Source organism: Sorghum bicolor, chromosome 4 (genome assembly GCF_000003195.3).
Source record: "Sorghum bicolor cultivar BTx623 chromosome 4, Sorghum_bicolor_NCBIv3, whole genome shotgun sequence".
Taxonomy (NCBI): Eukaryota; Viridiplantae; Streptophyta; class Magnoliopsida; order Poales; family Poaceae; genus Sorghum; species Sorghum bicolor.
Window position 1 is genome coordinate 61,911,693 of NC_012873.2, and position 26,984 is coordinate 61,938,676.

The 26,984-nt window shown below is 43.4% G+C and overlaps 2 protein-coding genes and 1 long non-coding RNA gene across 3 annotated transcripts; all 3 read right to left on the reverse strand.

The window, feature by feature from the left end:
• LOC8073188 (E3 ubiquitin-protein ligase PUB23) lies at positions 2,287-3,732 on the reverse strand. The gene has a single exon (XM_002454405.2). The coding sequence runs from the start codon at positions 3,659-3,661 to the stop codon at positions 2,372-2,374; it is 1,290 nt and encodes a 429-aa protein (XP_002454450.1). The 5' UTR covers positions 3,662-3,732; the 3' UTR covers positions 2,287-2,371.
• On the reverse strand, positions 7,530-11,993 carry LOC8073189 (probable protein phosphatase 2C 26). Its single transcript, XM_002454406.2, has 4 exons — positions 10,249-11,993; positions 9,743-9,856; positions 9,399-9,663; positions 7,530-8,200 (listed from the first exon to the last, which is right to left on the reverse strand). Exons 1-4 carry the CDS (start codon positions 11,542-11,544, stop codon positions 8,076-8,078), a joined length of 1,800 nt encoding a protein of 599 aa, XP_002454451.1. The 5' UTR covers positions 11,545-11,993; the 3' UTR covers positions 7,530-8,075.
• LOC8073190 lies at positions 21,558-24,242 on the reverse strand. The gene is made up of 2 exons (XR_002452165.1): positions 23,931-24,242; positions 21,558-22,057 (listed from the first exon to the last, which is right to left on the reverse strand). It is a non-coding gene; the product is annotated as an uncharacterized LOC8073190 (long non-coding RNA).

A 26,984-nucleotide genomic window follows, 5' to 3' on the forward strand; every position in this document is an offset into this window, starting at 1 on the left:
TTGAGTTTAGAAAATGTGATACTATTAAGGAGATCAAAGTCAAGTATCTTGAAGATGTTCCTGTGCTCATAATAGACTAACAAAACCTTATATATACACCTTATGAAGAAATCCTGGATATACTTGTGTGTTGAATGCTCATAGGGTCATTTTTTATGTTGTCGGAAAGCTCAAGATCTGTTCAGAATTTTCGATCACCATTTTTGGGTGGAATTAATCATGCTAGATCATAATTTTCTAAATGTGATCGATTTTTTTAGATTTGTTACTTTTCATATGTGCTAGTTTTACACTAACTTTCCTAAGTATAAGAATTTCCGATACTCTCCTGTCGAAATATAGTATCAGCTAGTGGGAGAGTTGGGGGGTATTTATACATCCCCTTCCTCTCTACTTATTCCTCTCGCCCAAACTTGTGTTAGACACATTCATTGCTTCTTCTTGTTCTTCTTCTTCTTCTCACTTTTTGCTCACTTTGGGCTTGGATTTGTGGCTTCTTAAGCGAGATTTGAGTTGGGAGATAGAGTTTGAGCTCTTGAGCTAACTTGCGATCTTTGACAACTTGGGGCACTATCACCGCTTTGGTTTCGATTTGTTACTCTTGGATTCTTGGAATCCTAGAGGGTTAGGCATCTCATTTGAAGCACACAATTGATTAAAGAAGTGCTTCCAAAAAGTTTGAATTACCTTTTGTTTCTAGTAAAATCACCGGGCTTGATCTCTGTGGTTGCTTGACAAGATGAAGAGGTGAAAGGGACTCTAGACCTTTATGGTCTCCTAAACCACGAGGATGTAAGCATGCCTTTGTGGTGTGGCTGAATTTTGGTTTAAATCTATGTGTCCTTATGTTGTTGTATTCTTGAGCTTATTCTTGGTTACAGTCTGGTCCACTTTATGTGAAGTTTTACGTTGAGTCCATCTTGTTGAACTCACTCAACATACTCCCCTACACGTGTGGTAAAGATAGATTTAAAATTCCTTGTGAAATTCGTAGATCAAGTAGTTTTTTTTTCCATAGGTTTGGAACTTCATGTTCTAGCTGGAATTTATAATTGAGATTGAAATTCTGAGTAGAACTAGAATTTCGATCATTGACATTTAATCCACTATGAATTTTAAAACTTCACGTTTAGCCTATTCACCCCTCTAGTCAATGTTGACCCTTTCAACTCAGAGCATAGTCCTTGTGATTAGCTCTTAATCATGTGAGAAAAACAATGTTGGAACCAAGTGAATCATTTGGGCTAAGTGATGAGATGATGGACAAGATCAAGGAGATGGCCGAGGACATGGTGGAGAAAGAGATGAATAAAATGAAGGGAGAACTTGAGCAACAATTCCAAGACAAGATCAAGCAATTTCTAAACCTGCCGCTAGCCTTTCCTCACTCATGTAAATTTAAATGCCAAATGTAATTGGCTGGAGTAGAGGAGTCGGAAGAAAATACATCAACTTTAACTCTTTTTCTATACTTGGGGGCTATTCTTTTGTTTACATGAACTTTTCGAGGAGGATGCTTGTAAATAACTTCTGTTCGTGATCACTCAATGTCATTTTAATATGCTGCGAATTTTAAAATTCTAGGTTTAGCCTGTTCACCCCCTCTAGACAATGTTGATCCTTTTAGCTCACAACATAATCTAAGTGATTGCTTAATCGTGTGAGGAAAAAACAATGTTGGAGCCAAGTGGATCATCTGGGCTAAGCGATGAGATGATGGACAAGATCAAGGAGATGCCGAGGACATGGTGGACCAAGAGATGTTTTTTTTCGAAAGATCCGTTACCGCCTTAGCGGCTTTCATTGATAAGAAGTAGGGAATTATGTACAGAGAGTTTAAAGCTTTGTCAGGCTTTTCACACTAATGGGAGAGCCACGACAACCCTATCTACTTTACATTGGAGTATAAGAAGAGGAGAAAAACAACAAAGATCAACAAAACATCGAGCAAAGAAAGGCAAGAGAAAAACTACTAACTAAACCTAAAAACTTGTACCAAAGACTTAGGGGGTCCAGGGAGCCCCAAGCTAGAGTCCGATGTCACCATTGGGACCAACTCAGCCAGCCCCTTGTTTCCTGCTCTGATCCACACCTTCAGACGAAGAAGATGAAGGGAGAACTTGAGAAGCAATTCCAAGACAAGGCTAGCGAGATGTTTAGCAATTCCTAAACCTACATATCATGACACTGTTAATAGAAGTATATAACGGAAGAGGTGTTCCATGTGTGCATGAAGTATATATGTATATTCCTTTCGCATTTCTCTGTATATGTGACAGCAATAAGTCTCCAATACACATTTTTTTTGCCTTTTATTAATTTTCTGCTTATAATTAGTACATACAGTTTGGTTAAGCCAATCAAAGACAAGTCAGTCAAGAAGCCGCAGGTAATCCCTGAGATCAGTAGGGAAACACGGGTACTGCCGCCAGAACACGCCATTGATCCTCATCATCCGCACCGTCTTCTGCTTCGTCGCCGGCGGGCTCTCGACGTGCAGCAAGCCCAGAAGCTTCGCCACTGCGCCGGTCAGCACCATGTCCTCTAGGACCTTCTCCGAGGGCGCCACCACGGAGACGAGCCACAGAACCTTGACGGCCAGCTCGGTGGCGAGCTCCGACACCCGCAGCATCGTCTTCGCTACGGCCGCCACCGACAGGTCGTGTTCCGCGAAGGCCATGCGGCCCTCGGGGCACTTGCACAGGCACTTGAGAAGCAGCAGTATCCGCTCTGCGTCGTGGCGGTCGTCGGCATTCGCGAGGAGCTCGACGAGGACGTGCACCGCGCCGACCTCCACGGCCTTGGTGGGGCCGATCCGGGACCGCTCCACGACGTCCAGGAGCACGTCGAGCGCGCGGGAGCTGAGCCTCGTTGAGATGGAGACCTCGTCGGCCAGGAGCTCGAGGAGGGACTTGAGCACGTCGTCAACCTCGACGCAGGCGGTCCAGTCTCCGGCGCCGGCATTGGAGATCTTGGTAACGATGTCCATGGCGTGCAGCCTCGCCTCGGCGCTGCCGCGCTGGAGCAATGCCATCACCGGCCGCATGCACTCAGGCGCGAGAAGGAGCCCCACCGACGCCGCGTCCGTGAGCGGGAGGACGGCGAGCACCGCGGCGGCCTCCTCGCACGCCGTGAACGCGGAGAAGTCGCCGCCGGCGCCGCTCTCCGCGAGCGCCTGCGCCATGACCCGCGCGACCGCCTGGATCCCGCCCGAGGACACGAACTCGCACTGCATGGCCACGTCGCCGGCCATGCATGCCCGCATGCCCTTGAGCGCCGTCACCTTGAACGGCGTCTCCTCGAGGCCGGCCAGCGCCGAACGCAGCCGCTCCGCCTCCAGGACCCGCGACAGCGGCGTGGCCAGCTCGTGGGCCGGGCTCGACAGTGACGACGTGGACGGCGACGACGACGCCGACGTCGACGTCGACCCGCGGCCGCGGTCGTCGAGCCAGGAGCCGATGACGCGCTTGAGGGTGTGGTTCGGGGTGAGCTCAAGGTTGGCGAGCGGCTGCATGGTGGCCGGACAGGTGGCCCTGCCGCACCCGAAGATCCACCGCTCGATGCTGCGGCGGTCGTAGGTGACCCCCGTGGAGACGGTGACGGGGTCGTCCATGAGCTCCATGGAGATGGGGCACAGGAACAGGTGGGGAGGCTCCTCCATGGCTGGCGCTGGCGCTGGCGCACTGCCACCACCACACAGTCCACAGATCGGGATGCCGATGCAGACCACACCACGCTGCGTGCGCTGGTGATGTGATGAGGGCCTTTATACACGGACGTGATGGACCGGGCTGGCGACGGTGCAACGTGCAACCGTGCAAGTCAATGGTCAGACTCAGACAGGACGGAATCGTAAGGTTCGCTAATAAACTAGATTAAATGCATTCTGCGCACACAATTAAGTTTTGGTGGTGAGGTGATGAGGGAGGTTATGAGCCATGGCAAAATCCAGAAATTGTTAAGACTGATGACCAGGCAAAATCAAAGCGACTTTGAATGATGCTATTTTAATCTCTCAGAAATTAGACAAAAAAAAAATCAGACTAGCTGATGTAAGCTTTATGGAAATTTTGCAGACTGAGGTCCTACATGATGTGAGCTTGCAACTTTTATTTGACTGTTCTCGAAATGTGAAGTGGATACCTTCGGAGTTGTTTGTTTTTCCTGAAATGGCAGAGTTGTTTCAGTGGAGATGGTAGAGAGATTTGGCAAGGACAATAATGTGAGATGAGATCCTGTTCTGAGTGCTGTGAATGCTGAAGTCACTTGGGCCATATTTTGTGCATTGGTTGCGAGCGGTTGGGCGACGATGTTTCGTCCCCTGTTCCCTGTCCCCATTCTGAGGTGCATTCTCAGAGTAAACAAGTGGCAACTGATCTGCCACTTTGCTCTTGGTCAAATGCCAAATGTTGTACTCACCTTCAAACCTAGAGAGTACGGTGTACATTTTCCACTTCGAGTAAGGTTGGGGCTTACAGTGCTGCAAACGCCTGACTTGCCAAGCATTATCGGATTGGGTTACATGAAGGAAAAAGAAGATTACTAGTACAGTACTGAAAGTTAGTGGTAACGCACAACTGAAAGTCAGGCTAACGTGCATCACACACACAAATGACAAGTACAGGCTGCATTGACCCCCACACATCAACACAACTGGCACGCAAAAGAATCATCTTGACACTTAACCGCTCTTAAATGCGAGATAACTACTGTATATGTTCAGCCTCAGCAGCTCCGCGAGAATTCAATCCATGTCACTGTACTGTACAGCTTTCGTGTTCTCCGTTTCCAATCTCCTTTCTCAAAACCACAATCTCCTTTTCGTGAACAACATGCGATTTGACAAAAGCTGCATCAGAGGACGATGAACTCTCTCCACTACTCCCTTTTTTTTATCCTTATTTATTTATTATATATAAGAAAAAGAAAATGGAACTGCTTAGACGCGTCTCACTCTCACGATCACAGCGAATCATCGACAGAGTTGACTAGCCCGTGTAGAATAATCGGGCGGAGAATTATCGCCGGCCGCATGCCATTAGAATATCACATCGGATACTTGGGACTAATCTGCGGCGAGATCGTGCTGCTGGTCGTACGAGTGATTTGCTCTCCGGATTGATTATTTCACGATGAACCAACCATATAGTAAAGCGTATCTCGGTGATTTCGTATTTCCCGTCTCGGGATTCCCTCGCTGCAGAGCCTACTTACGATTTACCTGACCCCGTAGGCCGTAGCACGCGACTTCGAACCTCACCTGGTAATGGAATCCAGTTCTACCTAGTCTTCTTGATTACTGATCGAACGCTTTGTCTGGCAAGTGGAGTGGCGTACCAAGCTGATTAAGGCTGCGTTGGCAGGGAATGGTAACCGGGAACCATTCCTACCTAATTTGTATAATCAATCTTTATCAAGAACTATTTCTGACTAGAAATAGCCATAAACGAACGAGCCCTAACTGAGTGCTTCTATTTCAGCTGAAAATCCAGCAGTTTCTGGCCCTGGCCTATGAAAGTCCTTTTTAGGAAAAATCAAACTAAAAGAATGTAGGAGTAGTATGAAAATCTCATTTCATAATTTCATACTAGCTTTCTTTTTTTTTCTTTTCTGAATTTATTTACCTTACTGCTTGGGTTTATTTTAGTCAGCCCGTGCTTTGCCAACTGCAGAAGCAAAGGGCAGAAAATGGCCGGATGAACGCTCAAACTCCTTGACCGAATCAGCAAAGGGTATTTGCGGATTGAGAACAACCTGGCACGGCGACCCAGGCCTACGGGAGATCGATCCGTATCCGCCCAACACAAAGACGGACCCGTTCCAAACTTTCGTTGCTGTTCTCATGCTGCAAGTGAAGTCTGAATATCCTAATCGATACACGACCACCCAAACAGTTGCTGGTAGGGTACCTGCGGCACATGATACACAGGGTTGCCAGGTTGAGTATAACAAAATCAGTTCTTGCTGCTATGAGATTTACAGCTTGCGTACTCGTTCTATAAAATAAAAACAATAAGGCCAACCTACGAGGGGGGTTTCAATAAAAAGAAAATATGTCCTAATTTCTGAGCACATCCCTCTCCTGTAAGAAGAATATGAACTTAAATGTATGTTTGAGTGCATGACCACACTTTCCACCTTCGCCTATAGAAGGTAAAATGGATGTCCTAAGGTTGTCTCCACCAGAAGACTCATTTGGAAACCCAAACCTAAAATAGGTCTCCAACATAATACCTATAGCCTCCAACAGAGTACTCATACAGAAGATCCATTTTAGGTATCAGGAGAGGCATAACCCAAATTTAGGTATCCTCTCTCCTCGAGACCCATTTGAACAAAGGGTTCGAGACTAAAACCTTCAAAGAAGGATCTATGGGTATGACATGTGGTGGTGATGCGGGAGTTAGAAGGAGAGGGGGAGATGAAGGCGAATGGATGAATGGATCTAGGGTTCAACCACTTCATAGGAGGGGAGAGGGGTGTTTCTCCATTTATCTACTACTCCCTCTATTCCAAATTGTAAGTCATTCCAAGAATCTTAGACAGTTAAAGCATCTTAAGTTTGATCAAAATTGTAGAGAAAATTATAAAGAGTCTAATGATACTTAATTGACATTATAAATGTTATTATCCTATTATATAAATTTGATCAAACCTAAAATATTTTGACTTTTCAAAATTCTTAGAATGATTTATAATTTGGGACGAAGGGAGTACAAATGTAATGTGTCATAGCGGGTCGTTCGTTAATCAAGCTACACTCTCGTTGGCAACTCGTATAGGCTGGGCTATCATAGGCATGACTAAAAACGGGGTGTGTCAAGCCAAAAGGTCCAGGCCTCGGGCCAACTCATGAAGCTTTGGTCCATCTAGCCATCTATACTCCTACCAAACCAGCTAAGTTAGACTCACTTCGGGCTTGCTTAAAGAAGAAGAACAAATACATTGCAAAAACTCCATGCTCTAAACCTCTAGTCATTCCTCCTTTGCCTTAGTAACCAAAATTTCTTCGGCACGTCAGAAAGTTAAATCCGTCGGGATCCACAAACAAATAAATTCATGCACACGAACAATATCGCCAACGACGAATAGATTACCTCCAAAATATTTTCAGCTCATAGCTTTTCTGAAGCCCAAGGAACTTGTCAAGAGTTAGGCCTTGTTTAAGTCCATTTTTTTTTGGATTTTGACGTTGTAACACTTTTATTTTTATTTGACAAACATTGTTCAATCATAGATTAACCATAGATTAACTAGGCTTAAAAGATCCGCCTCGCGGTCTACAAGCAAACTGTGCAACTAGTTTTTATTTTCATCTATATTTAATGCTCCATGTATGTGCCGCAAGATTAGATGTGACGGAAAATCTTTAAAAGTTTTTGGTTTTTAGGGTGAACTAAACAAGGCCTTAAGTAGGCACTAGCTTGTTTTTCCTAGCGGAGGTGAAACGTAAAATTTTCTTTCACGGAGGCCACTAACGGCCCTGGCCATTCTTTTGGAGACCTCAATCTCATATATGCAGAACAATCAAAGCCTCGAAGGAGGGCAAAATGAGGTGCCAATCATCAATTTCTCTACCATGATCAATTCCAGTTTCCAATATAATACAGGCTCATTCCTCACACGAATGAGAAAAACTGCATATACCTAAAGGTTTTCTATCTCCAAGGATAAAAAAGCACCCAACTCTATGACAGCTCAGTGTGAGGTGGAAAAAAAAATTGTCAGCAGTGAGTATGTAACCAAACAAAGCTGTGGTGGCAAACGGAGCAAAATTGGCTCTGCTTTTCCAAGGAATTCCTCCCTACCATGCTGTCATTTCTCTGCAACTTTAATCTGCCCGAGTTAACCCATGAGAATGAGCTGTGCCAAAGCTGATCTGGATCAGCAACGATCTCCAACTGCAGAACTCCACTTTGACAAGTGTATGGACTACATATCTGTATGCCATGCCATACTTTCCCCTCTTGGTGAGCATATATGCAATTGCCTGGGAGTGCTGACCGGCTGAAGTTCATTTCAGCTGAATATTGCATCGGAATAAATACTGACATGGACAGTATATCAGCTGAACATCACACATATGTTCCAGAGGATTTCCATATTCTTCCTTCGAGAGAAATGACCATAATGGTGACATCATCATGGTATTTTCTGCGGTCCCCTTGAGGTATATCTAATAGCTCATAAAAGTCCATGCCTGAAAAGGCAAACTCCAGGTTAGTGCTGGCATATTGCTCATGGAAGAGATTTCTTGGAAGAATCTCTAATTGATCTAGAGATTGAAGCAGAATGACATTACTTATTTTTGTAGGAATAGATAACAATGATGTAGTGTAATCAAGTACAGAGATGTTTCAGATGTGATAGTTGTGTGGCATACAACCAAACTTTTCAACAACAGGCATTATAGCTATACAGTTAAATCTCCAACCATACAGTGGCCTAATATTGGGCAAATTAATCGCTTAGGTGGCACCTAGGCACTAGATGTGACCTCCCACCTATGCAGCTGTCTAGTGCACTGTATACACAGTGTAACAGCAAGGGAAATGATTAAATGGAGCTTAGGGTTCATTACACCCAAAACACATAGGAACAATAAGCTTGTCATTTGAATTGAACATCTTTGTGCTGAAATTTTATATGAAGCATTGCTCTGAACCAATTTGCATGATATAATCCTAGGGAAAAATAGAACTGAAAACTTTAGCTCCAGCCCTCCAAAACAATGCAAAGCTTGTCTTTTCGCACAGATACTTCATGCCATCAAAATGATTCACGGACAAGTGAAACTAATCAAAAGTTCAAAACTAGCCAAAACTTATCTAGGAACAGAACCTCAGGTTGTCACTGTAGCTGTGGTCCTGTAGAGTCTGCTCTAAAAGCTTTGTAACCACCAAAACTACATATGAAACACAATCCATTCTGTTCGAAGATTGAATCTAGACAAAATATCCCCTATAAAATGATAAAAAGGAATAATATCAAAGAATACAAGGTATGATTTTGTCAACTATACTTTCAAACAGAATCTAAAAATAGTGGAACAAGACAATGTGCAATCAAGTGTGGGTAGTAAACTTCGACCAAAAGATTCTCATAAATTAGGAATTGACAGTCTGACATACCACGTGTTAGCTGAGTTTAACCCCTGCCATGTTTGGGTTACTTCTGGTTTTTATGCATATAAATATACTTTTTTTATTCCAGAAAGTAGCATAGTGAGCCACCCAATGCCCCAACATGAACATGTGCAAGCACATAAATGTTTGCACTGTGCACACAAGTATGTGAACCGTAATGCTAAGGGTATAATGAAAAGGTCAACATCCAAAACAATGAAGAAAGAACATTTGCATTCAGCATGGAAGAAGAAGACCACACAATGACCTTACCAGCTTTCTTTGCAGCACGGGAGAGTAGCTCCTCAATTAAACTCTGTGCAGGATCACCCTCTGGAAATCGCTCCATAAAATTCTCAACATGTAGAACTACCTCCTCGTTGCTTAGGTACTGATATAAGCCATCAGATGAAAGAACAAGAAATTGATCCCTGGCGGAGAGCTTATGATGGCAAAGAGAAGGTGTGCATGATATATATGGTGTATCACCTATATACTCATTGCGAAACATCTCTAGCAACCCATCATTCAACTTTGCCTGTAAAGCATACAGACTTCTCATTAAAATTTACTTGTTTCCCCATACCTGGACCTATCATAGCAATCAACCTGTTTACCTGTTTGAGATACCCAGCACCAAATGCACGGGTGACTTTTAGACGACCCTTTACTCTATCATTAACAATACACTGATCATCATCCGGATGTTCGCGTCTGATCCTCTGCACTTCCTGCACGTCAACACGAAAGAACATGAGTTCATATGCAGAAAGAATTCATAGGCTAAAACACCTATGATGCTTCCCATCCACCTATACTATCCTACTACGATATATAAATTCACAACTCCAAAAGAACAATGGTCTGTCGATTATAAAGCCATGCTGTTGAACAGGACAATGCACATACTGCACATGTACTCGCAGAAGCCACTACAAAGTTCACATATAATGGCATAGGTATTGCTGTACCAAAGGACATGTTCAACCAGGATAACAAAAAACAATTGGGTCTGAATATTTATATAGGAATAGGATGCAAGCCCATCTTTTCAGTGAACTCAGCAGATGCACAAATGCATTAGCACTATGCATCAATTCAGCTATGTCTGCAAAAAGGTTACCCCTTCAATGCTCGTGCTATGATCAGTCGACAGCTGCAATGCCTCAAGCCCAATTGCAGAATACCCAGGGATCCTTGACTCGGTCTCCAAGCCCACACCAATGTCCTCCACCCGCATGCTTCCAATCAAGCAGTCGTCGTCGTCTCGTCGCTGCGCCACAATGGCACGGCTATCCCCAAGGTTCATTACATACACGTCGTCGTCCCTTAGCAGGGCCACGAGCAGGCAAGCTCCGGTCACTGCCAGCTCTGGGTGGGATCCCATTGATTGGCTGGTCATGTCCAGGTACGCCGACTCTGTCGTAGCTAGCGCTCGGGCCAGTGCGCTTAGTACCGCCATGTGGTCCCTCACCGCCGGCGCGGCCGTCAACCTCTTAACTCCCCACTCCCTGCCGCTTTGACCATCGCCAACGGCAGCCGCATGGGCCCACAAGGGATGCCGCTGCTCCTTGAGCCTGGCAAGCGATAGCGCAAACCGGCCGGAGCCTGAGAAGTCGAGTTCGCTGTCCTCGTCGTCGCCATCCGCCAGGAACTGCCAGAGTCGCTTGGAGTCCGGGTCGGCCTCTTCGTAGAAGATCCCACGGAGCTCGCGCAGCAGGAAGCGGTAGAGATTAGCGACCAGGAAGTCCGGGGCCTCGGGACCGTTGAAGCCGTCATAGATGCCGACGAAAAGCCAACGCTGGTCCTCGGAGACAACCACGTGAACCCTGTCCTCCCCGGCGCGGCCGTGCGCCCACTGCACGCCGTCCTCCCGGCGGAGCGGCACGACGCATGGGCGGTTCTTCTCCGAGACGCTCCGCCGCAGGCTGCCGAAGGAGGGTTTCCGGAACCTCCTCGAGAACCCTCGCGACGACGACGAGGGAGCGGGCTTGGTGGGCTTGGCGGGGAGCGGGCCGGAGAAGGGCACGGCCTGGTCGAGCGGGCCGGAGAGCTGGGCGCCGCGGTCGATGGGCCCGGAGAGGAAGAGCGGCCCCGAGGAGAGGTTGGAGAGCTGCAGCGGCGCGGAGGAGAAGGACGAGGAAGTGTGGAACGCGGAGGAGTACTGCGGCGGCGGCATGCCGCCGGCGCCGCCGGAGGAGTGGTAGATCGGCACGGGCACGGAGGAGTTGGCGGAGAGCGCGGCGCCGGAGATCGCGTGGCGGAAAGAGGACGAGTGGCCCGCGGCGGCGGCGGAGCTGGCGGCGTAGCAGAAGGAGTGGCCGAGCGCGTCGTCCAGGCACGGCCCGTCGTCCGCGGGCGCCGGCGCCGGCCGCGAGCACGCGCACGCGGTGAGCAGCCGCGACGCGCCGCTGCCCATGGCATCCGACGCTCCGGCTCCGTCTCCGGCGGTGGAAAGCAAGCGATGTGGAGCACTCGCCAAGCTACGCCGAGTGCCCTCTCTTTTTTTTACCAGTACGCCGCACTGCCGAGGAGAGGAGGAGGAGGAGGAGGAGGAGGAGGGCGGCGTGCGGGAGTGCGCCGTGCCCGTGCGCTATGACTAGTAGTTGCAGTTGCAGTAGCCGCGGGGGTCCGTTTCACAAAATCAGTCTTCCTCGACGTCTCCCATGCAAAGTTTTGCATGACACGAGCCGAGCCCCGGAGGACCGCGATGCGAATAGATGATGGAGTTGAGGGGTTGAAGCGCACGGTGCCAGGTGCGAGCTGGTATGGTGGTGGGTGGCCGTTTTGTCCGCACCCGGCCCCTCCTCACGCCGCAGAGCAGGGAAGGGGGGGAGCAGTGACGTGGCGGCGCGGTGTTGACGTGGAGGGATGGGGAGTGGAGAGGAGTCAACGTTTGGGCTTCCAGTCTGCCCACCCGGACTGGGCTTAATTACGGCAGATGGGACTCCACCCAGGGGCATATGCGTAAATCCGCGCGGTGGCGCGGCAGATTGGATGGCTTTGGCGGGCCAGCTAGAGCGTAGGGAACTCGAACGGGCTGGCCGGCTGGCTAGTGGGCTCCTCCTCGGTGGTCTCAAAGATAATGCTAGCCTGCTAGGTGTGACTTGTTTTTTTGGAGCACCTGTTTTACAAAGTGAGCCTGTGTTTGACGAGGATATAGTTTTTTAAAGGAACGTTTTTAAGAGAAATTGATTCTGATGATATGGTGTAACACTCAACCAGATATAAGGGTTTCTTATTCTAACCCATAATCTCGAGATCGCTTGATAGGGATTGTCTCCAAAAATTATTTTTCGTTGGTAAAATCTTTTGTGGAGATAAACGGTTTTGAAGAGTTCTTTTCAAGTGCACATTTAAAGTATTGTAATCGTAACTTTAAAAAAAGCCAATGTGATAATTCTTTAGCACGAGGTGCATGGAGAAAGAATAAAATGGTGAGGAAGTATCTCACGCAAACCAACTCTAAGGGTCTCATTAGTTGTCTACATCTGCCTGTATTTAAATTTGTGCACTGCAGTTTGTTCATATAAGAGCCTGTTTGGCAGAGCTCTGGTTTCTCTGAAACCGTTCTGAAAAACATTTGATAAAATAGTTCTTTCTGACAAAACCCAACAACAAGCCACGCGAAGCTCATTTTTTTGAGGTTTCTCTTGCATGTAAAACTCTTGACCGCAACCCATGCGGAGCCAGGTGTGCCGGAGCTGAAGCCCCTGCAGAGGCTCTTGTTGCCTACAAAAGCTCTTTACGCAAAGTGCTTGAACCAGCTAGTGCAACAAGATTTTTTTGTATTAGACAATGCAAAATGCATAAACCACGGACACAAAAAAAATAAAGTATCATCATAAACAGTACACGGTAAACAGTGAGCAATACAATCATTTAAACAAAATAAACACCTGACTAAATAAAATGACGTATCATCGTGTAGCATTTGAACACAATGTGTAAACAGGCTAGGGGTGTTTGGCAAACAGACCCGAACAAATGGTATTTCCACATTCTCTAATTTTACTAAAAACATGAGACCTCTAATAGATCATATAGGGTGACTACATGCAATAAATGTAAATAAACAAATACAATTTGATCAGACATAGTTTGCCTACGTAGAACAACCAAACACAAAGATGTTTATGTTGGGTTAGCTTATGCTACATAAAATATGCAGGCTAAGCTAGTATAGGAAACCAATAAAACACTAACTAAATAAGGGTTTACCCATACTAAAAACGAAAAGCTCTTGCTTATTCAAAAGAAAACGAGAAACTGTGAAGTAAACCTGAACGGATAATAACGTAGGTTTAAGCTTCAATTGGTATCTGTTGTTATTTACTACTCTCTCCTCTGTTTTAAATTATTTGTCACTTTAATTTTTATCTCAATTAAAAATATCTAAATTTCTATCAACCTTTGGAAAATATATATCAACGTCTAAATGCCTACTAAATGAACCATCAAGACATATTTTATAGTGGGTTTAATATAAAATAATTTGATATTATAGATTTTGGTGTACTTTTCTTTTTAACTTTGTCAAGGTTGAATAAGTTTGATATTGTAGTTTGTTTCATAACGAAATGAGTAGGCTGTATGCTAAGCAGATTTTTCAGTTTTTGAGATTTGAACAGCATATTTCACTTTTCCAAACTCAGTGCGCCACCAAACATAAGGATAAAACATGGGCAAATGGAGGAACAGAAGAGTTCCACAGGGAACAGGGTGTTTCACGTGAGTGTAGCAGGGGGCCGAAAGACAGCGAGAGGAGGGGGGCATTGGATTCTGATTTCTGAGAGCACCTGGCAAGTCAAAATTCAGAGTACTGTGATGGATGCAGTGTGCCGAACTGCGTTCCCGTTGTTTTCTGTCCTGTACTTGTCCCCCGTCCCGCTCTGAAATCTCAGCAGGCAACAGACAAATGTATGAGATCGAAAAGTTGATTGGAAAAAATCAGAGACTCCACCTGTGCCAAGACAGACAAAATAAGTGTTATCAGGGAACACAGCATGTTAACATCAGAGAACTCGTGTAAAAAAACATCAGTAAAATTAGAGGACGGCTTGGTGCCTGGATGCAATGGGTTTGCCCATTTCAATTCGAAAGGAGCTGTGGAATATGATAAACCACCCAACGAAGAAAAAGATGCATTATAAAGATAAAGAACAGGAGTGTTAAAAACTAAGATATTCTATGCGAGCATAACATTTTTGCGCATATATACTTTTTTTTATTACAATCTCTCGCCTTTTGCCCTCCAAGAACATAGCATATTAGCAAAGAGAACAATTTTTAGTTAAATACCATGATTAGTTCAATCCTAGCAAGAATAAACTTAAGTTTGCTTTAAAGGTTTTTAAGATGTAATTCAATCTGCTGCTGGAACAATATGGACCTGATTCACCTCTTTTCCTTTTTCTTTTCTAGGGCAGGGATGGGGTGAAGGAACTGAGGGTTTGTTTAGGGATCCAAAAAGTTTTTGAATTTTGACACTATAGCACTTTTGTTTTTATTTGACAAACATTGTCCAATTATAGAGTAACTAGGCTTAAAAGATTCGTCTCGCGATTTACAGCTGTGCAATTAGTTTTTGTTTTCATTTATATTTAATGCTCCATGCATGTGCCGCAAGATTCGATATAACAGAGAATTTTAAAAAGTTTTAGATTTTTCGGTAAACTAAAGGCCTTAGATCATTGCCTCCAATAAGATCTTAGCCCTAGGTGTCTGAAATTAGACATACGCTACCTGATATGGTTAAGATTTTCGCGCCATCATCCAGACAGGCCCAAGTCTCTCGATCCTTAGAGAACTTTGCCTTGGAGCTTGAAGCCAACCTTGTTTAGGAGGATACCAATTGCCAAGTTCTACCTAGCTATTATCGTTGTTCATTCAGCTCGGTGCTCTGGTTTGAGCAAGGATGTGTGGTGTACGGTGCATGAGAACGAACTAGACCCAGTTTTGTCTTATTTATAAAGCAAGAAAAAAAAAAGATGGGAGGCAGCTGGGCCTAGTTCGCTATCGCACCACTCTCTCACTGTCACATGCAAGAAAGAAGTCTGAAGAGTACGACACCTCTCAAACCAAGAGAAAACAAACTGTCTGCAAGTAACAAGTCAGTAGTTAAAGTTCTTGATAAGTGGGAGCCTAGCAAGTTTAACATAGCTGGGACCCACGATGCAGTACTGGGTCAGATTAGTTGACCGGGCTGACTGACATGGGACCCACTGGGCCACCGAAAGGGAAACACATATACTAAAAATCTGAAAGTACAGAACAACCTCTATCGATACTTCCAATCAAATTCTATGTCTTGCCACGACCTAGTTCTCGAATGCTCAGAACAACTGAAGAAGTGATGAATGGATCAGATCATCCACTGACTCACGATCGAAACAAAGCTCGAGCCAACCAATCAACACTGAGCTAGTGATCTAAGCAATCTCTTGATTGCTCCCATGGCAAGGAATAGACTTTCATGTGCTTCAAAATATGGGCACAATGCAGGTGACTAGAGAATTTTTGGATTAGCAGGATGCAAATTTATATGTATTGGAAAAGTTCTTGCGAGAATTAATTTTGTAGGTGTCAAATGGGAACCTGCTTTGGTTTGTCCGCTTCCCACCAAAAACGTCCAACTCAATTGGGACCATCCATCCATGAGAAAGGAATCTTGGACTTCTGTTAGTCTCCTTGTCCCTGGATTAAGATAACCATAGATTAATTTAGAATAGAGCAACATGGGAGTAGGGGCTAAAAGTTCTGCAGTAGCAATATATTTTTTTCAAGTCCAAGGCAGGCAGATAGAATAATGGTTAGGGCCTAGCCCAGGGCTCATGGCTGTTCTGGAGCACGATGGACTGAAAAATTACAAATGTGTAGAGATATGGGCCCTTTAGAGAACTAGGACATCGATACTGAAGTAAAGAAAGCCCGGTGCACCTTTTGCAGCACAGAACATTGACCTTTTGCTTTGAGACTAGAGATCAAACAAATGTACCATCAAAACAGCATTCTGCCCCTGTTGACGGCCAAAAGCCAGCAGATCTATTGTGGTACCGGCAGCAAAGATGCTTAGCTTCAGGAAACTTGACCCAGGGGACCAAATCCACTATTCTGGGAGTGATTCTGCAGGGTGCCAAAAAATTTTAAAAGAAACTTGGAGGATGGACCCTAGTGAATGAAAAGTTCTATCCCTAAGTAATATAGTTTGTGCTCAGTAACTACAATATCATAGGCTCCTGTGCAATCTACATACAGAGAAATTGTTTCATTGATAGCTTACCAGTTCATCAACAATTTTTTTGTAGTTTGATCCACTCAATGAGCTGAGAAAATTGCCTATTATGAACCATGAAGATTGTAAAGCTTTGGAAGCTGCTGCCAACAGACAGCTGTGCAGCCAAGGTAAAGTGATATCTTATGACAGGTTAGTAAAATTTGCTCAAAATTCAGGATATTCCTACAATGATCAAGTGAAAGAAAACCTTTGTTATCTTTTTTCTTGAACACAATCAAAACAAATAAGAAGTGTTGTGGATGGATCAATAGCTGCGTGACAGATATAAGCCATTTGCAAAAGTAAATATGTCATGATAAAGTAAATTAATTGCCTGGAATTTGGACCGGTCACACTAATAAAGATGATAAGAGTGAAAGATCACCAAGCCTACAGCCTACTGTCTGCACAATGCACAGTGTTTTTTTATTACAACAGTACAAGTTATCCTTTACTCAAAGATATGGAGTATGGCAACAGAATTTGCAACACTTGCCCAGCCCTTATGAACCAGGCATGTGCAGAACATGATGCACCAAGCACACAACGAATTGGCCCAACTGTATGCACAGTAGAAATTTGATCCTAGGGAAAGAGGGCAGATGTCAATTTATCCAACACAAGAGAATCTGTATGTTCAGATGTGTCATGCCATTAAAATGAGCAAAATTTCAAGACTGAAGAATTTAGAAGAACATATAATAAACATAAGGAACCGACAAATGAAAACGTTAATCCAGAGTTGTCAGGTCCCAAGTTCCAGGTGAGGTTATATATATCACAATAACTCAATAAGTATAGAGAAGTCAGAAGCAATAACATTAGAAATGCATTGTCACCTGGAAACGTCTCCCATATAATGTTGCCAATATCTACTTCTATGTTATTCAATCCTCTGATGGTAGACGTTAAGAATGTAGCAGTCAAATAGATCACTAAAATATCCTAGTGGAGAATTTCTGCACCACATGGTTCAGTGCTTATCTACCCATCCTAACAGCTAGATCATGACCATTTACCAATGCAGAAATTGCTTTTGACAATGCAATAGGGGAAGGTTCACATAGAAACCCTGTCAATTTGTTTGTAACTGTCTCAACAGAATCACCACTATTACATGCAATACAGGCTTCTTTGCTGCCATAGCTTCTGAAGGAATAATGCAAAAGTTTATACAATTGTAAGGTATGCAGTTGAAGTAGCACAGCTGAACTCATGGAGAAACTAAACAAATGTCAAATACTATATCTTTGGAATCTCCAAGAAACAGAGGCAGTTAGAAAGAAGTTCATCCCTTTCAGATGTTGAGCACAATGTGACAAAGGTAACATGGTCAGAAACCCCTTCAATTACCACCAACCTTCTAAGTTCCTCAAGATAATCAACACTTACTTTCAGACGCTTGTCATATCCACCTCATGTACCTAATCTGTAGATAAAGATAAGAAGATGGAATTTTTATAATTCGTGACAACAAATTTGGCTTCCAATTGACAGAAAAGGAATATGATCAAAATAGTACCAGCAATTGTCAAAGTTGCCTCATGCAGATAAACACTGGTGAGATGGACACACAACAGAATGAAGCAAACTGAATGCTGGGATGGCGAGATCAAGGTTCCTTTTTCTTTCAAAATGTTTGATTAATAGAAAAAATAGCTTGCATAGTAGTCAACCAATAATAGCATTAGAGAACATGGCATCATAGGTTTATCTAATCGATAAGCCACAAGATTGATTTGCCTGTGGCTTATAGTAGACTAGATTATATCATTATATATGGTGTCACTCTGTGCTATAGAAATAAATATGGCCGTTTGATTACTTGTAAGTTGTAAGCAAGGGGTTCAACAAAGTGCTCGATAAGACTGCTGGATATAGAACAGCAGGTTCAATTCCTCTACCATGAAGACCACGACAAATGTAGATGCTGTGAACATGCTGTTGACTAGAGTTATTTTTTTAATGCAGACTAGAGTTAAATCTGCCATGCTTTGATTTAAAAATCTGTCACCTTTAGCATGAATCACAGATGCCTACAGATATGAACTAGGAATGGAACAGCTGCAATATAGTGCCACTGCCATAGACAAGACAGTGTCGTGGCTTCCTCCATCATACTGATGGGTTTGCGATATAGCTTTAGAAGAATAGAAGTGTGCTTTGTAACCAACAAGTCAAGGAAATGGCAATAAAATACAATCTGAAAAGATGCATGAAGGTAATACCTATTGAGCACTTGAGGTTAAATCAAAGAGAAGCCTTTAGAATATATATATGTTAGTTGGGAAAAACCTTTGGTTTAACCGCAGAAACCTGGTCCACAAATATGATGTCAAATGAAGACCGCAAAAGTAGCACATACCGCAACTAAATAAAATGAAGATGTGCACAGACAGCATGGAAATGCTAGAAAATATCATGAGTCAAGAAAACACCATAAACAGTAACTGGAAATTGACCTGGGCATTTATTAGAAAAGACAGGAGGTTAAGAATTACTTCACCATAGGTTTACTAGAGATAAGAGAAAACTGACAATAACAGACTCGCAGTTGCATAATGCTTATGCATCAGTTACCTGAAACTCTCTAACAATCTGAAAAATAGATTGCCTGAGGATCCGAAAATTTTCTGTGCAAATGGAACCTAAATTGCATGGAAATTAACCTTTACAGAAACAGCTAATACAAATGCATGAAGAGAAAACACTATAGAGCAAAGACTGAATTTTATACATATCACAAAGCGGGGAACTTATCTGGTAAGAACCACCAAGTAGGAGAATAAAACATCAAGCTCAAACATGTACAATCAAGGCTACTTGACTGTTGTCACTAAAAGTTGGAAGGACAGAAGTGTATGTATGTGTGAACTGATTCAGAGATCTCCATACAGATATTGGCTTTTTTTTTTATAAGTCAACGGGAGGGGAGAGAGTCCCCACCTGGATTTCATTTCATTGATTGATTGGCTCTGAAAGCCGATATTGGCATTTAGAATTTGGAGAGTATTCTAAGACATTGAAATCTACTTAACAGTCAAGATTACTATGGAGTACTTCTTGCGAACCTATTTGAAGGGTAGTTGTAGTTCTGTACAGTACATTGGACTGCAGGATAATGTAACGTTAGAGTAATTGAAATAAAAGCAGTTGCTAGCATTCAGAACCTTACCAGACACAGTCTAAACGCACCAAATTTTGTCGTGGTGAGGTGTGAAAACATGAGTATTATGTCTATGGGCAGTGAGCTACTGAGCTGTCATGCCACATCAACTATCAGTCTCTCTGCACCACCTGCAAGAAGGAAGTTGGTCTTCATTTCAATCACACTAAGTTTAATTTGAAGAATTATTTGCACCGGGCATACTGAGGCCTTGTTTAGTTCACCCCAAAAACCAAAAACTTTCAAGATTTCCCGTCACATCGAATCTTGCGGCACATGCATGGAGCATTAAATATAGATGAAAACAAAAACTAATTGCACAGTTTGCATGTAAATCGTGAGATGGATCTTTTGAGCTTGGTTAGTCCATGATTGGACAATATTTACCAAATAGAAATGAAAGTGCTACAATACCTGAAAACAAAAAAATTTGGGAACTAAACAAGGCCTAAAAATACTCCTAGTGCTGGACATGATGAATCTTCTAAACTAATGCACTAAAACCATATAATTGCAAAGTTCAACAATTTGGTCAGTGTATATGGATATATTTGAAACATTCATAAGAATTCTTGTCCACTATTCTGTAATCGCCAGTTTGCAATTCTAATAAAAAAAACAAAAGGAGCATATTTAGGTCAGAGGATCAGTAGATCCCACAACATGAGTCGACTGTATGTTATCATTCAATCCCTGTCTCGGTGCAAAAGTTATGTATGCAAACCCCTATGTGCTTGAATCACACAAAACGAGACTTAGTTGTTCCTAGGGAAGGAAAGCACTACATTGTGGGTAAATTCCACATTTCCACTATCTCTAGACTCAAGATCCAAGCAGATAAAATTCACAAGTCATATGAATGTCAATTTGCATTTGCAAGCGCGCACTGAATCAATGTATCCGCATAGACCGCCATCAGAAACAGAACAGTGCCAAATATCACATGTCCATTCATCCTACTAGATGAAAGCGTTCCAGTCAAAAAAGCCCTTGGAATCCCTGAGGACTTTAAATTCATAAGGCCTTGTTTGGATGTTGTCGGATTCACTTCAATCCATGTGTGTTGGTGTGGATCGGGGTGGAATTTAGTTCAAGTTCCACTCCAATCCACCTCAACACATGTGGATTGATGTGAATCCGACTACATCCAAACAAGACCTAAGTAGTATTCTATAACCTTCCCATTCAGTCACTATCAGGACGATATCAGTGTCCACTTACAAATACTGGTTCATGTAAGTAAACCGACTTCTTCCAAAAAGTAAAATGATATCTAAAGTTAAACCTCAGTCTTTCAGTTTATCAATCCAAAAATGGGTAGTAGTTGCATTACGTCCGTGCAAGTGCAATCACGCTGCAACACAGCAATAACACTTCTCCCTAATTTCGGGCCCTTTTGGTGCGATCCTCTCAAACGCAAAGTAATTTGAACCTAGATACCTAGATGACTCGAGTCCTATACGGGCCATCGTTAACAGCAGGTCCCGCCCATCAGATCGAGCCGAGCGAAAATGCGCAGTAGCGAGGAGTGTGAGACAGAGAGACGTTACCGATTCTGAGGTGGGGATGGACGACTGCGATCCGGAGTTGCTTTTATGCCGATGGCCCGCCGTCACCTCAGACGAGGACGAGTTACTTGCCGCGGCCAGCCGCCAGCGCCACCTTCGTAGTCTCCACCCCCGCTGGCGCCGCGTGGTGTGGGCGGGCTTCGGCATGGTTGGCGTTCGGCAGAACACGAGGGGCCAAAAACTGCCGAGAAACGCAGACGCGCGTCTTGCCCAGTAGCTCGCCCGTTTGGTCCGCGATTTGCACTTGGACCTGTTCCATCGATTTATTGGTAACCTTTATACTACTAGGCTCAACTGGATATATTACCATTGTAATAAATCGGTCACGTGGCTTCCATGTGAATTTCTCTGATGAGCTCACGGCCCCAATGGGCTCGTAGCTCCGACGGGAGCATAAACTTTTAGCAATGGAACACAAAGTCTATCAGAAACTTAACGGGAACAAAGAGGTTTTCCGAGCATGAGTGCATGACAGCATGTTCAGATTAACTTGTTCCTTATCAGCAGTCAGGAAACTTGAACAATATATTTCCACCCGTTTCTCTGAATATTTAACGAAGAAAAACGACTAGTAACACAAGGACGTTCAGTTTAATGCACGACAGCTAAATGTCCAGAGCATCAGCAAGCACTGATACATTATGTCCGCAAGTCGAGCAGGGAATCACACGATCAAGCAGCAACATCCTTGGGAGGGCACTGCGCAGGTTGGGCATCAGAAGACAGGTCTGTGATGGACATCAGCTTTGATCTGAACTTGTCCGCCCCATCGCCCAGCTTCCCGTTTTCTGCACTGGAGATTGGTGTCTTCACCGTCTGGGGTGAAGGTGTCTCCGGAATGGACTGGGAGATTGCGATCAGAGACTGACGAGCTGCTTCCTTACTGAACTCGGTTGGTGAAGGTGAGGCCATCAATCGTAGGCTGCATTTCAAGTGTTGATTGAAAGCCATCAGAACTCAGAGACTCACAACATAACGAACTACTCCTACAAAGGGCATATATAATGAATACAAGGCATGGCAAAAAAGTAAGGCAAGACAGTAATATTTCTGCAGTAGAAGGGTCCCTGAAGGCCAGAGAGAACAATTTGGAATTGGGGAAATCATTATTTGGCGAATAAGTTGTTTGCTGAAGGCCATGGACTTGGTATGATGCATCTGACTAACTGATTCTCGTAGAGAAAGATCCCAGCTGAATAATGTCTCTTTTCACTACTTCCAAGGGAACAAGAAAATGCAGTAGTCCTAAATTAGCTGCACCTAAATCAACCAGTCAACTAAATTAAAACTTCAAATAGCTAAGTAGAAGTGCATCACGGTCAATTGCTGAATTGCGGATTGAAGAAATAAAATGCAAGGTATTAACCAACGATGTACATACTACTTACTACCTCAGCAGTCAGCACATTTGGCAACAATACATCAATGCCTCGGCATAATTTGAATCAACATGAGTTTATTATGTAGGTAATAATTGGAATTGAGGAAATAGTAGAAGGAATCTGTATCTTTCACAAACAACAAAGGTTTTAAGTGAAATTATCGTTGCATTTACTTATGCAGTGCCAATAAAGAAGGAGATGAAAGACTGAAGGCATCATTGGAGTTTTCTAAACTGCAGTTACATCCTTTGCATTTTACTGTGAAATAAGTGAGCCTATATGCAACATGGGCGCTAATTTAAATGTAGAAAATGCCCAAATCTGGTGCCTAAATTTCATTGGGTAACACTCCATCGAGTTCCACTCCTGATCGCTATCATATATGTAACACTGTTGATATGACTTTTTTCCGTGACTGTGCCTAAGCAATGTTTCACTATTCACATAGGTTATATTCTTCTGATCTCAGGACAAAGCAATGTCCTAATAGCTCAAGCATACAAGAGAAGGCAAAGTTTAAGGAAAATCCTAACTACATCATAAGTTTTCAGTTTTCACCTCACATGACTGGAAAGGGGCGAAAAGAAAGGCGGTAAGGCTGCAGGATAAGAATATCTCAATCTTCATGTAACTATACCATTTTTTTTACTAATAATCAAATCAAATAACTATGGATGGCTATTAATGTAGTGATATTCTACCAGGGAAATCCCTATCCGATGAAAATTGAGAACCAACTGCCCATTTTGCTGGGTTCATGAAATTCAAAGGCGTCTAGCAAGGCTAAAGATTTGCATAACAACTTACCCAGAAGAAGTTTGAATTCTTGAAGCAACTATGCTAGAAAACTAGAAATAACGACGACGGTGTTTAGTCCCGGTCTGACCTCCAGAACTAACCTCTAGCCTCGTTAAAGTTTAGTCCCTCGATGAACAATTGATCACCTCCAAGCTAGGGTTTCCCTAAGCTTTATTAATACCACACTGTCATGCTATAATTAACTCGATTAATCATTTAGCTTGGTTCGATCTGTGTTTCCATACCCACCACTCACATGGCAGCCAGCCAGTAATAGCAAAGCTTCGGCCAGCCTGCCTATCCTGCCGTCCGTTGACCTCAATTTGGACCAACTGCACAGCCTAAGAATAGATGGCCTTCTACTGGTAGTCAAAGCTAGTATAAGATAACGAGTTTCACAGCCAATTAAACTCCAATAAACACGTCCTTCCTCCCCTGCTGCGACGGAATCACTTCACATCAAACTGATGGAAAGATCGGAGCATCCACCCAAGGAAGATATGGATCAGATTATTCAGAGACATACAGCAAAAGAAATATGCTATCTATCCTGCACAACTCACAGAATCTTGACTCCTCCAAACAACCAGACCAAGCAAGGTAGGGCTTCCTTACCAGCGACCGAAGAAGTCGGACTATGTCGGCACGGATCTCCACTCCGCCGCAGTCAGTCCCCTATGGAAGAGGAGGAACAGGGCCGCGAGGACGAGTGGTAGAGAACTAGAGAAGATGATCCCTTTGACTTTTGAGGCCGGTGGCGTGCTTCGCTTCGGTTGGGGCTAGGAATGGAGGCACGGGTCTTGCGTGATTCCGTCTGGCAGTCTGTGCAAGGAAGGGGAAGGCAAGGCGAAGCAGAGGTGCGCCAGCGCAAGCAAGTTGAAATGGGTGAACCGGCCGGGGGACAACAGACTAGACCTTCCCAAGGTTGATATCAAATCGCGGATTCTCTGCGCTAAATCAAAGTAAATGTACATTTTTTTTCGGCCACTCAGAATTTACTTGTTAAACTAATCAATTCAGCAAGTTAACAAAAAAACTAGCGACTTTTATTTTTATTCTTCTCCACTAATCTTCTATACCGCATTTAATTATTTTTTTGATTTATTATGTTGTTTATAAAAAAAATGAAAAGAAAATTACATCTTTTGTCGGCACTGCATTGACGCGAGCACCAACTATGTATGGCCAGCAAGACGTGTCTAGCTTCCATGCCTTCCAACCAATGCAAGCGACGAGCATACGTGAAGATAACAAGCTATGCACATATAAAGGCAGCATGTTATGTTTTCGAACAAGTAAATAAACACATGTGGAGGCAAGCACGGGGCGACAATGTTGAGCTACAAGGCGACGACAATGGAGGCTAGTACATACCAGCAGCCGTCAGACCAAAGGGTTGCGCGAGAAGTGTGAGTTGTTTTACCAAACTCCTGGAGATGCTTAACAGTTTTGCATTTGAAGTTTGCATTCTTGTAGTTTGCCAAAAATCGCAAAATGAGGTATCCAACGGTTTTGCATTTGGAGTTTGCATTTTGGGCAACTTGGCAAATGAGAGAGCAAACTTGGCATCATTGCCAAGCCGCGGACGGCTTGGCAAAAGCCCGACCGCGCGCGTCTCCCGGTCCCCCGCGCGATCCGGACTTTTCTTCGCGCCATATATGCTCCATCGATCGCAACAGACCCCCCGGCCCTTCACGCCCTGCCGTCTGCAGCCGATCGATCGAAGTCGCGAGGGACTTCATCCACGCACCACCGTCAGCTGCCGATCGCGACCAACTCCACTGCGCAAAAACTCCCTCCACGCACCGTCGTCCGCTGTCGAACTCGTGAGGGACTCCATCGCGACAGAAAACCGCCGCCTCATGACGATAGAACTGGCGGCGATACAACTCGCGGCGTGGGTACCTAGGTGCGCGAAGAAGTCGACCGCGCGGGAAGGGACCGCAACCGCGCGCCACACAGAATAAAAATCGCATCCGGGTCCACTTTAGGTAAATACTAAGTCAATTATGTAAAACCCTTGGATATGACATATTTTTAGACTTTGCATTATGTTTTGAGAGTTTGCAAACAACAACAAATGTCAAATCAATTATGCAAAACCCTTGAAGATGCTCTAAGATTGATAAACCATTTAAGACATCACCTAAATTAAGGACCGCATACAAAAATATGGACAAGTATAGTTTAATTTGCTTTAATATTCGTATGGTATAAAAATATTTATAAAGTAGATATATACCTGTGCGTTGCAAAGTGTCATAATTTTTTGTCCAATCTAAGTTGATACACATGGCTTTTGGTTTAGATGAATATAGTATGAAATCTATAAATATATTATGATTTATCACCTATATCGTGTACAAAGTTTATAGAAATATAATCAAATTGGTTCTCTTTTTAGCACATTTGTGTGATTTATCTCTGCACCTAAAAATATGAAATGGAATTGAGACCAACTGACATACACAAGAACAATTGCCTGATAAATTTAGGTCTTGTTTAGTCCCCATCCCCCCTCCACACACACACACAAAGTTTATACTTTAATCCATCGAATGTCTGGACATATGCATAAAGTATTAAATATAGACTAAAAAATAACTAATTATACAGATTGCAACTACTTTGCGAGACGAATATTTTAAACCTAATTAGTCTATGATTTGACAAAAAAAGTGCTACAATAACACATGTGCTAATGATGAATTAATTAGGCTTAATAAATTTATCTCGTGGTTTACTGATAGATTATGTAATTTGTTTTTATTAGTATCCGAACATCTCATGCGACATTTCTAGGTGACCCCAATGTGACACCCTGAAACTTTACACCTTGAAATTAAATGAGGCTAAATCAATAATTAGGCAACACAAAGACCAACTGGAACATATAAAAACAGTTGCGTAACAAATTAACACAAACAAAAAGAAAGATTGTAATATGAACTTTATTATATAAAAAAAACTTCAGTGGCCAAATCCTTCTGATGAACAACTTTACAACATCCTATCATATATTGCACCATGCATGTGTCCATACCCACATCCTCTCTCTCTCTCCCTCTCACTTCTCTTACGGTACGAGTTACTCTTTCCTGTCGGTCTAGCCAATCTTAACAAACCAGGTCTGCCCCATCTTACAGATGAGCATGAGCTGGTATGTCAGTATGAAGCTAATTATTAGCAAAGCTGTTTGAACTCTCTAATATGTGATTGGATAATGATGCATATTAACACCTATTTACCGACTAATAAACTAATTGCTTGCTATTTCATTAGTTAATGCTTACTGAAAAATCTTTTTCTAGATCTCAGTATAATACATAATACTCTCTCTGTCCCTAAATAAATTGATTTCTAGTAAGCTTAGGATAGATTAATATGACAGAGAAAATACCATACTACTCTTTATCAACTATAGTAGTTGCACATTGATTGGTGATTGCTCTAAAGGTGTCCTCAATCGTTGCCAAATAGCTAGTCCACGAAATTCTATTCTCCTACAATTAAAAAGAAAAAACTAAGACCGTGAAATGGTATGACAATTGTTTCGCTCCGCCTCGGTCCACCTCTGCGATCCTAGCACCCCATGTACAGAAGAAAGGCGGCGGCAGGTGGGACCTTCTCCCCCACGATCGAGACGTCCTTTGCCTGGCTGTCGATTGC